General features: G+C 42.2%; 1 protein-coding gene across 6 annotated transcripts in view; it reads left to right on the forward strand.

Moving 5' to 3' along the window:
• The window catches only part of SGSM2 (small G protein signaling modulator 2), a 65,219-nt gene that overhangs the window by 28,564 nt on the left and 24,985 nt on the right, over positions 1 to 11,670 (forward strand). For all 6 annotated transcript variants that reach the window (XM_030027890.2, XM_030027892.1, XM_030027891.2 and 3 more), the window contains exons 3-9: positions 1,383 to 1,545; positions 5,531 to 5,692; positions 8,636 to 8,703; positions 9,215 to 9,360; positions 9,794 to 9,928; positions 10,383 to 10,507; positions 11,545 to 11,612. In XM_030027890.2, the coding sequence (XP_029883750.1) occupies positions 1,383 to 1,545; positions 5,531 to 5,692; positions 8,636 to 8,703; positions 9,215 to 9,360; positions 9,794 to 9,928; positions 10,383 to 10,507; positions 11,545 to 11,612 (867 nt within the window). The remainder of the gene's footprint in view (positions 1 to 1,382; positions 1,546 to 5,530; positions 5,693 to 8,635; positions 8,704 to 9,214; positions 9,361 to 9,793; positions 9,929 to 10,382; positions 10,508 to 11,544; positions 11,613 to 11,670) is intronic.

The following is an 11,670-nucleotide window of genomic DNA, read 5'->3' on the forward strand; positions in this document are numbered from 1 at the left end:
CACACACAAATACCCCCCAAAAACCAGCTCAGCTCAGCTGTGACCTAGCTGGACTCCAAATGCCTGTGGGTTATATTTGTTCTGAAGAAAGTGAAGCTCTGGCTTTGATTCTTGTACATCTCTCCTCACTCAGCCTCCTCATTTCTCTAGGTTTTCTATTAGTCACCATGTAATGAGAGATCTGCAGGCAGCAGTACTCTAGGAGCAGTTTGTGGCTTTGTCTTGAATATGCCATTTTAAACAGTGAAACACATAATAAAAGCAGCTTTAACTCTCCTGATACATAGCCTTACCTGTCCCGTAGGTTTCCATGTATACCGTAGTCTCATTGCATGGGAGTTCCTTCCCAATCGTGTTAACCAATGAGATAGTAATGTTTGCACGTCTCATGCTCTTTCCATAGTCTTCCCTTTGCCGGAGGAGAATGGAATACATAAGGCGGTTGAGGGGGAGGGGGTTGGTAGATGTTTTTTGTTATTTTCATGCCTATTTCCAATGAGAGGTGGCATAATGAAAGTATCTCACTTCCATTTGGGACATGAAGAGTTAATATTTTAATAATTGGAAATAAAAGGATGATTTGTTCTAGCCTCTTCTGCAAATCAAGATCCTGTGGCAAGGAAAGCTCTGTGGTCACTAGATAGATTAAATGATACACAGCAATTGACTTCATGCCACTAGTTGGTTAAATACAGCAATTTCTCACGTTCTGCATTCAGCGATCAGTTCAGGTTTGAACCTGAACTCTGTATAACTTACATGAGATGCATTCTTGCCAGTATCATTCTTCACAGGCCAGTGCTAAAATTCCTACAACATGGTTTTAAAAATGAGTAGCAAGTGACAGGGAAGTATGACCTCCAATTAGTCCTTTTCATTGCAAACACCCGACCATATGGAGAAATACAAGTGGGAGAAATGGATGCAGCAACTCACAAAGATAAACAGGAGCCTCTGCTCAAAACAGAGATCATCAGTAAAAGCAGATTTCTAGCTCATTATATCTTGAGTTGGGGGACCTGGTTCTGCTACGAGGAGTTGAGAAGAGGTTTTGCCTTTGGCTTCATTTTCAGTAGAATCGGGAATTCTTTCACAGTGACATGCGTAAAATGGGGTGAAAATACTGGGAGATATTTCAGTCCTTGGTTCATTTATGTATTGACGTTACCTGTAACTCAGAAGGTGCTTATTGTTGCTGATTAGAGACATGCTTGTGTCATCCGATTTTGAGATCTAGTCTGTCTTTCTGTCTGTCTCTTCCCCTCCTTCCTCTGTTCTCTTGACTCCACACCTGACCAGTGGGTGTTAGCAGATGGCATTCACCAAAGAGAAGACTGAAGGACAGCAGTACCCATAACTTTATCTCCTTCCATTTCTTGCAGGTGTTGTGGAAGCGTGTCTCCTGCACATGCTGAAGCGCAGGGCTGCTGGCTTCCTGCGGACTGACAAGGTGGCTGCACTGTTCACCAAAGTTGGCAAGACGTATGCAATAGCTGGAGACATATGCAAGAAAGTGCAGGAACTGCAGCAGCAAGTAGAAAGCAGGTGAGGCTGAGGTCTCTTTATCAGCAAAATTCTTACAATGTGCGTGCAGCATGGAGAGGATATGGAGACTGCTTGGTAAAAGGGGTCTTCCTTGGCCACGTTTGTTAAAGCTTTGTCTCTTTAGTGTCTGTAACTATTAGGCAAATGTTTTTGTTTGATCAAGCTGACAGCTAGCAAAGGGGCAGAGGTTGGGAACTGGGTCTTTGGTGTTTCATTTTGCTTCTCAGTATAGTGGATCTGCGCATCCAGCCCACATAAAGCAACAAAAGTGAATAATAACTGGTGATTTTAGAGAATACTCACAGTCAGGGTTTGGTGGACCAGTTTGGACTGTTGGTGGGAAGGGATGTGGATGGCAAGAGGAACTGAAGAACAGACTTACTGGAAAAGCTGTTTGGCATGTTCCTTGCCAAACCAGTATCGGAAGATTTGTGGGTATTATGGTAGAAAAAAGTTAATGGATACAAAGAATGATAGGAGGAAGGATGAACTCAAGAAGAGGTGGTCAGCAGTGAGAGGCTGATTATAGGAAAGCAGTTAAGTACATGCTGGACTTGAGCACAACTGAATTCATTGTGGAGTCAAGGACTTGAGATTGCTGAAAGTCCTGAACTTCTTGCTAGTGGTAAGTAGTGCAATTAAAATTTTCCATGTGGTTCTACTGACTGAATCACAGTGCATGAGCCTGTGGGATGACTGTCTTTTCTTGTAAACTCAGGACAGGAGCATTTTTTGTTCTGTTTGTAGACAGTAGTGCAGTGGCACTGCTAAGCCTTAAGACGTCTTTGTACATTGTAGGAACTTTTAGCCTCTTGATCAACTTGCTGTATGAAGGGCTTTGTCAAGAAAGCTTAACTTTGTGTTGCACTAAAGTCTTCAATTATTGACAGTTGTTTAAATTAGCACTTATACTTACATTTCTGTTTAATTTTCTGGCATTTATCTTTATTAGACTTCTAATTATCAGACTTCATTATGTAGTTTTTAACAGTTTGGTGCCTATTTTTTATATTTTCTTTTAATTGTGTACCTACTGATATAGAGTGGAATTTTATTAATTTTAGTTTTTTAAATGTTGGGAAGAAGGATGCTTTCTCCTGAAAATTCACCAGCCTTGTTCCTCAGTTAAGAGCCCACATGAACCCCACTCTAACCACCAGAGAACTTTGGCTGTGTCCTCTAACAGAAAGGAGCAAACGAACTTAAATTCTGTGGTTTCTCTTGGAAAAACTTTGTGTGTTTTTTCAGCTATTAACAACCACAAATTTTAAGTGCTGTAGAAAATATGCACAGCAAAGAGACTCTATTAGGAAATACTGCAGGGGGTGGACTCACTTCGCTGAACATATAAAATGAGACAGAAGCACTGTAGCAGTCTAATTGCTCCTGAGACTGTGGCTTAAGAAAGCCCCTCTTTAGGATGCAGTTAAGCACATCTGAATTCCTCTGATGTCAGTGGTGTCGTGTATTTCTTGACTTGGGATTGTCACTGTGTGTGTGTTGCCTTGTAGAGGTGCTGTCATGGCCTATTGGAGGACTAGGAACTGTGTAAATGCAGAGAGGAATTACAGATCTCACTCAAAACAGCACCCAACTAATGTATTTACTCTTTGTAACTGAACACTTTCCTGAAAGGGGACCTGAGTACTGTCAAAGAACAGGATCATCTGAGAATGTGGATTTTCTACTGCAGATTGTTGAAGATGTCAGGGTTTCTCTCCTTATTAGGACAAAATTGAACCTTCTTTTTCTGCTATTTTAAGGTGCAAGTTTTCTGGGAAAGAGATCAAGAGGGTTAGTCTTCCCCTGTCAGCCCTATGCAGTACATGGAGAGCCAAGGCAGACCTGCAGTACTGTGCAGAAGTAGGAAGCTCTCCCCATGCTCAGCTTTATAGTCCACTTTCTCCTGCAACTGTATTATATTACCTGATGCAGGAGCACGGGCCCATCACAAGATGTCATCACATGCTGTGGCAGGGCTGGCACAGCTTCACGACCAGCTATGCTATGGACACATGGCTTAGCGTGTTACGTATTTTAGGAGGAGAGGATTTGGGGCAGTGCCCCACCAGTGCTGTCATGGGAGACTCATGTTGGCTGGTACCACCTTATAAAATTGTGCATTGTGACTTGTTGCTGCACATTAGGTATTCAGTATGGAGCAGTGTTGTCATCTTGTCTTACATAACTCATGCTGCAGGCAAAGCTAGTGGGGAGGGAGGAGGGGAACACAAATTCACGTTTCAGCTACTTTGCTAGGCAGCAGTAAAGAGAAACGGAGAGAACAAACCCATTTTCCTTTTTGTGGGTCACCTTTTAGAAACTGGAAGGCTCAGGGCAGTACATTCAGCTTCAAAATCGATCTCTGGTTCCAAATCTGTTCAGGCCATTAATTATCTCAACAGTGACAAGCGATAATTTGTGTCAGTGCCACCGAAGAAGTGAAGGGAGCATTGTTGTCGGTATGAAAATGTATTTTGGACACCAGTACTCAATGGATGAGAGGTGGATGCTCACTGTGGCAGGACACCTAGCATGGATAAGAGCACGTGTTGTGCTGAGAAGGCACGAAGCTGCTCCTTGGCATGACGCAAATTGCAGCTCCAACCATGCGAAGCTGTGCGGTGTCATGGCAGGAAGCATGCCCTACTGGGGTCTACAGAGAAAAGTACATGCGGCAAAACACCTGCCCACAGCATGCCTGGGGCACAACGTGCCACTGTCCCTCATTGGACTGGGGTCAAGTAGATTTATTTGGGCAGCAGATAAGAGAGGAATGACAACTTCCCGCATGGTTCAGAGACCACTGTCCTGAGCAGCCCCCATGTTCTTGTTTACAGCCGCACTTGGGAAGTGATTCTGCTTTTTGTATAGCCAGCTTGCCATCCTGCCACTAAAAGGCAGCATTAAGCTCCTCAGTCTGAGGGTGGACCTGTTGCTGTGCTGACTTACGCTGGAGGAACAAGCAGTGAGTCTTGGCAGTAAGCAAGCTCCCAGCTGCCTTTGGATGCTCATTTGCTATAGTTCTAGTTTCTCAGTTTGCTGTTGCTTCTCTCTTAGGTGTCTTGTTGTCATTCTGTAGGTGGTAGGAGGTAGGATCTCACTGCCAGGATGGTAGCACAGACTCTGCTATAGCTATATATGGTGCTTTACAGAGACAATGAAAAGATGGGCCTGTGCCCAAGGATTGCCTGATGATGGTATAGCAGGAGGTCCCTGGAAGAGCTCTGCCTGTGTTATCTCAAATCCTACTCCATGCTTCTGGTCTCAGTGGGAATATCTCATGCTGAAACAGCCGTGTGCCTTCTTGGGGTCATGGCTAGCTTCAGCCTGAAGGTACCAGACAAAGCTGGGAGGCAAGAATCTTCTTTTTACCATCCTCCCTTGGGCTTTCCCAACTAAGTGCGAAGCTTGCTTTGATAAGAAGCAAACTTCTGTTCATCAGGTGCTACTTATTTTCTGCTACACTTTGCATTTTGTTGTTTTTTCATTCTTTTGGAGTGTATGGTCTGCGGTGAATTTACAGCCTATTCATTTCAGCCTAGTATGTGGGAGTTTTAGAGGAGCACAGATGTTGGGCTTTTCCTAAAGCTCCAGAAGTGGAAAAGGTATTTTTGGTAGGTGACTACCTAGCCTGAGACATTTAATACGGGCCTGTTTGGGGCCTTTCTTTAGAGCTTGTTTAGCATCTGTCTGTGAATTAGATAATCTTTATAGACTTTTCCTATTCACAACTTGGAACTGAGGCATCCTAAATCTTTAGAGTGATGATTTTCAGAAAATCCCAGATGATGGACTGACTAAAACTCTGCACCCCAGTGGTAGCGAGTACTAACACAGTAATGTAGAAGCTAGTATACAGATACACATTTGTCAGATACATGCTGTGTATTCCAACACCTCTCCACGCAGTCTTTCACTGGAGAGCTTTCTGTGAGAAGAGTCATCTGAATTCTGACTACTTTTATTTTATCTCCTTTTGCAGGAAAAATCAGCCAAATGGGCAGGAACCCCTCAAGAGGCAGGGATCAACCACAAGCAAAACACCTGTCCTGACACCTCAGGCCATCAAACACATATGGGTTCGGACAGCATTGATTGAGAAAGTGCTCGACAAGATTATGCAGTATATCGTCGATAACTGCAGGTAAGGAAAGAATCAGAAGCACGGGGATTTGTTGGACTGAGGTGTTTGGGTATCTGCAACAAGGGATTTCATCAAAAGTCTTCTGAAAACTTCTGTGATGCAGACGTCTGGTAAGAAAACCAGCTGCACAGGCATTTAGAAAAAAAATGTACTTTTGTTTTGAATCATTGACGGTGTTTCAAACTTAGAAAAATGTTAACAGCCATACAGCTTTCCAGAAATCAGCTAAAAAACTAACTTGAAGTATATTAGGTGCCCAAATTCTAATGGGACCTAGACCTTAGTGGAATAGAAATGTCTTCTAATAGGTCAGGAGTGCTTAATTCACTTATATTAGTTGAAAACAGTCCTTTGGAACTTTAAGATGTCAGGGAGGAAAATGCCCTTTGTAGATGAAAGAAGGGGAAATGAGTTTAGAACAGGAGTTGTTAATAGCATAAAACCTTAGGGCTGTGAAAACAGGTTCTTTGAGTCATGGTTCCTTTTTAGAAAAGTCAAGCTTTGTGTAAAGTGAATCTTCCCTTGCAAAACTGAAGAGCACCAATGCTTTACGTATGTAATCCACAGGGACTCCTTAAGAGGAAAAGACAAGTCCTCTCTATTTTATCATTGCTTCCTAGTGTCCAGCATTGGCTTTGGTTTCCCAAGAGGTGGTTCTTAACTCTTACTGTTCCTACCCTCCCATAACTGATAAAGAAGAATTATGGGGCACACTGGGGACAATTTCCCATAAGAAGAGAAAGGTAGGAACCCTAAAGCTTGATGTGGTCCCAGAAAGATATGTCTGTACCCACTGCCATCGCAATTTGTTCGCAGTGGTGCTCTTGTAATTCTGCGCTGGGGAGACACGTTCTTGGCTGTCCAAAGCCCATGGGTCTGAACAAGGGAGAGGAACTTATTTTCACAGTATTTTCCAGGTTTGCATTACTGTTTTCCTTGTCATCAGCTTTATTTTCATGATCTATCTTGCCACTAAAAAGGAGGAGAATGGAAGAAAGGTCTTCTTGCTGTTCAAAGAAAACTGTTGCTCTGGGATATCTAATGCCAGTTTGTTTTAAGAGTTGAGTATAGAAGAGACAGTGGGAGGGTTGGCTGTGTCCCAGAGACATAGTTAATGAAAGCATTTTAGTCTGTTGTATCAGGATGTCTGCTGATACATGGATACAAGGATTTTTTAATTTCTTTTTCCACGTAATTCACCTGGAGACGTGTCAAGAATGTTCGGTCTCAATTGTTCCATTACTGTGTATCATAGATGTTCACCTTACTGCCTTCTCCATCCATTCAAATGAGTTAGGATCAGGTCCTTAATTGCACGTGTGTGATTTTGAGAACCTGACTTAGTGAATAAAGCAAACCTCTTCATAAGGCTTGTTCTCATGCGTTTTTGTGACATTACTGCTCAAATGCTTCATGTTTAAGTCCTTCAGCTCTTCTGTTCTTGACGAAGAGAAGGTGGTTTAGAGTTTGAGCCCCACCTAGTGGGAGAGACAGCAGAGGATAATGACAGTTCAAGAAATTTGGGTGTTTTGATTTTTTTTTGGCTATGTGGTTTTATAAGTCAGCTTTGCCTGCTGTGATGGGAAGACTTTGGGGGTCATTGCAAGAGCTACTATTTGTAGTAGGTCATTGTTCTTGACAGTGTTTCAAGATTATTCCTCACAGATGGAAGAGATGTTTAAGAATGTGTGGATCTCTTGGTCTCTGTGGAAAACTGACAAAATTGCTTGCACAGTTATTGTTTGTCTCCATATTGCATTAGTGGCCAAAGCCCCAAATCAAATATACTGGGTAAACACATTTAGCAAAAGGCAAGCTCCTGCCTCTTGAGCTCAGCTCAAAAATAGATGAGGTAGAATGAGCATACTGGGGGGGGGAAGTGACTTGCCTGAGATTACACAGCTGATCAAGGGCAGAATATGGATCCAAAGTAGGGGTGGTGGTAATTTTGTTAAATATAGAAGTCTGGAGTGTATGTTTATTGAACTACTTGTTCTGTGCTCCTTTTATGCTCTATGGAGATCCAGTCAATGTTACTGATGTAGTTTAGGAAATGATCTAATTCTAAAGCAGGTATCTACAATAGGCTAAATTAATTTCTCCATAGCTTTCTTATGATATATTTTAATGATCTTTAAAAATATTTCAGGACACACCATGTTGTAAAAGCCTTTTTTACCTGCAAACCCAACACAACGTTTATTCTTTACAAGTTCAGTAGATGAGCCAGTCAAGCTCCATTAGAGCTTTTAGAGGAGATGCATGCATTGCTGATTTCTAGGTAATCCTAGCAACTGCTCTTCCTCTACCTGTCAAATTCAGGAAATATATAGGGTTTGGATCCCTTTGGTCCTGCCTCTGTTTAGATACACAGTTTTCTTACCGTTCCATTGTGTGGGAGAGTGTATTTGATAATCACAGCAAAATTCTATTGCTGGAATTTTTGTGTTAGAACTGTAACTAACACCAAGGTTTGAAAATGTGTTCTGCTTCAGTACATGCACAGCACTCCAGATGTACAGCCTAGGTCCTATTTTCAGCCTTGGTAAAACTCTTAGAACTCTAAACTCTTAAATCTTCCCTTTTATATAGGTAATTTAATTGTCTGAATTTACTCTTGAAATGAGTGTTTGACCTCAGTTTTTAAGTATGAAGTCTGACCTGGAACATGACTTCAGTAGTCATGCTTCGCCCTGCACATGCAGTCAACTTCCACTGGACTACTGGGGGGCCACAGCAAATGCTGAAGGAATTGTCAGGTTAATAGCAGCAGCGTGTCTAGCTTCTATGCCCTTGCCTCTTTTGCTTCCTTTGGCATCCTTTCTGGTAAGCAGTAACATGTGATATTTTTAAAGTCAATGCACTCATGTTAATAGGAGGCATAAGAGCTTTTAAAAAATAACTGTTGGTGTTTTTAACTGGGGTCTGATCTTTTATTCCTAGTAAATATTATGAAAAAGAAGCTTTACTGGCAGATCCTGTTTGTGGCCCAATACTGGCTTCTCTTCTAGGTGAGTTCTTGCAAAGTTACTTCTTCTTATGCTAAAGAAAATAAATTGTTTCTTAAAACATTTTGTATTATGACAGTGTTACAAAAGGTGATTTTTATCTCTAGCACGAAGTTTATTTATAATGCAGCAACACAGATGATGTTGTTTTGTTGCTTAGGAGACTAGTAGAGACTGTTCATCTGGTTTTATTATTAATTATTGGATGGATCAGAGAACAGAATGGGAATAGCATTTTACTGAATGCTTGCTAGCAGATTGTAACTACCAATGCTGCTATGGCAGGGTATTGTGTCCTACAGGAATATTTTTATACAGCCCTAGATAATAGGACCTGATATGTTATTATATGTATTGTCTACATTATGGGCTGATGCTGTAGGATCATTAAGTGATCGTTAATATTCACATGGCTTGAGAGGGAAATCTCACTTTCAGTACTTGGCCAGCAGGATAAGACCAAGTACGTGTCTGAACAGACTCGGAAGGTTTCTCTCTTGGGCTGTTTTCTTAGTTGGACCGTGTGCTCTGGAGTACACCAAGCTAAAAACAGCAGATCACTATTGGACAGACCCTTCAGCAGATGAGCTTGTTCAACGACACCGGATTCATGGAGTACACGGCCGCCAAGACTCTCCTTCGAAGCGCCCAGCCCTGGGAGTAGGTATTTACTGTGTAGCTATTTCTGAGTTAAGGCACGGGTTGATTATAAAAACAACGCCAGGAGGGAGAGATCTGAATCTAGAACAACCTTTCTTTTCTCTTCTGTAATGGAGCCTTTATCGCAGATTAGAAGTCCATTTGGGCCCAGATGGCCTCTTTATCTGTATGTAGAAAAGTTTGAGATCCAGGACTAAATTCTGTGGCTTTTGACACTTGTGATCTGACTATGTAGTTCACAAGAAATTATGAGCTGCCTTGGTCAGGGGTGAGTAAGAGTCTAGGTCATTTCTCTGCAAGGTGTCCTGGCTCAAGAAGAAGTTCCACTCTACAGAGATTGGTCTAAATGGAACTGTTCCTGTTCTGTTGGCCTGCTGGTACAGTCATTCCTGTCTTACCTGATCTCCCTTGACTGTGTTTGTGTGTGTGCTAGGTCCGGAAACGACATTCAAGTGGGAGCACGTCAGAAGATCGCTTTGCTGCTTCGGCAAGAGAGTACGTGGAGTCTTTGCACCAGAATTCCCGAACACACCTTTTGTATGGAAAAAACAATGTCTTAGTCCAGCCGGTGAGTACATGGAGTTTTGGGCCAACACACACAGCTGCTGCCTGGCTGTGACTTGAGAAGTTGGTAGTATTTGTAAGAATAGGCTTGTTGAGTACTTCCTTAATGTCTTGTCCTCAGGACAGTGCTGCCTTCCCACTTGATTCTATTATGCTGAGGTAAATTAAGATGTGACAAATGCTTTCACTGCCTGACCAATGTGAAATGTGAAGTGGGCCTATAGGTAGGAACAAACATACTGGACTGTATTTCATAAACCCAGTGAACCTACTGTGTTTTTTCCACTCTTTCTAATAGCAATATTAAATACCAGTACTTTTGCTGTTAAGGCTTCCCTCAGCAGTTCCTATATAATGCACTGCTCTAGAACTTGTGGGGCATAGGAAGGCTGGAACATGACAATTATAGTTGTGCACTTGAGTCACCTGGATTGTCTGTTTGTTGCTTCTGTGAACAGAAAGATGACTTGGAGGCAATTCCTGGGTATCTCTCCCTTCATCAGTCAGCAGATAGTTTGACATTAAAATGGACTCCAAATCAGCTGATGAATGGAACCCTTGGAGATTCAGAGCTGGAGAAAAGGTAGTCATTGCATTCAGGAAAAGATCAGAAGCATTCACAGTGTTTATTTCTTGTATACTTGGCAATATGACATAAGTGTAACAAGGCTGATTTAATTGAAGGGCTTCTGAGTAGTGCGTAAGTTGAGGTGTCGGACAGCTTGAGTTCTGTTCCTGTTTTGCCACAGATTAAGCAACTTTCCAAAGGTCCTGTAATGCACTTGGATATAAGGCCTTTTCAAAAGGAAAACAAAACCCCACTTTTCCAGGTGTTTGGGAGAAAAGGCTCAACACTACCTTCCATCATGACAATTCTAGTACCTGCCTTCAGAGGGTCATAGATCACTTGGCAAGCATGGCTAATTTCAGCCTCTAGAGAGACCTGCAATGTTAGATCAGTCATTCATCTAATTTGGCATTCTGCTTCAGTAGAAAGACAGGTAAAGTCTTGAACCAGGCAGGTATGCCTCCTCAGGGAATGCTTCCTTCGGGACCAGAACAGTGCTCTCAAATGCTTAATCCACACCATTCTTTTTCTAAAACTTTGTGTGTATTTTTTAATAGAACATCAATGAAGACCTCTACCCTTGCTTTTATTGCTAACCTTTGTCAAGGTTGTTCTCAGAAGGGTTTGGGGCCGTTTCATGTTTAATCTGTAAGCTTCAGCCCCAATGGATTTACATGCTGCTGCCCATAAATCACATGAGCAAGACAGAACAGAACCTGGCTGTCCTGAAACCCAGCTACAAGACCATCATGAAGTCTGTGCCTCAGGCGTTTTAATCTTAGCCAGAGCATTGTTGTAATCTGGTATGGGGCAGCGGGGGGGAAGGGGAGGTGAAGAGCGAAAGGGAGGTTATGGAAAGGCTGGTGCCAGATGTATCCACTGTGGAGAATTAGTTCCTTTGCCTTTTACTTTATTATTAATTTACCTTAATTGAGCAATTTTAATAAGCAGTTATTAACTTAGCAGAGTCTTTTTATGGGGTGCTTGGAACCGCAAGCATTCCTGAACGTGGAAGAAAAAAATGTTTCCTGCACTCTTTCCTTCCCTATTAGTGTTTACTGGGACTACGCATTAATAGTGCCACTCAGCCAGATCGTCTGCATTCACTGCCATCAGCAACGTAAGCATAAACCTTCTTCTCATGGGGGTGCTACCAAATCCCCTTTCTGTCAGGTGAA

This window comes from Aquila chrysaetos, chromosome 10, assembly GCF_900496995.4.
Source record: "Aquila chrysaetos chrysaetos chromosome 10, bAquChr1.4, whole genome shotgun sequence".
NCBI lineage: Eukaryota > Metazoa > Chordata > Aves > Accipitriformes > Accipitridae > Aquila > Aquila chrysaetos.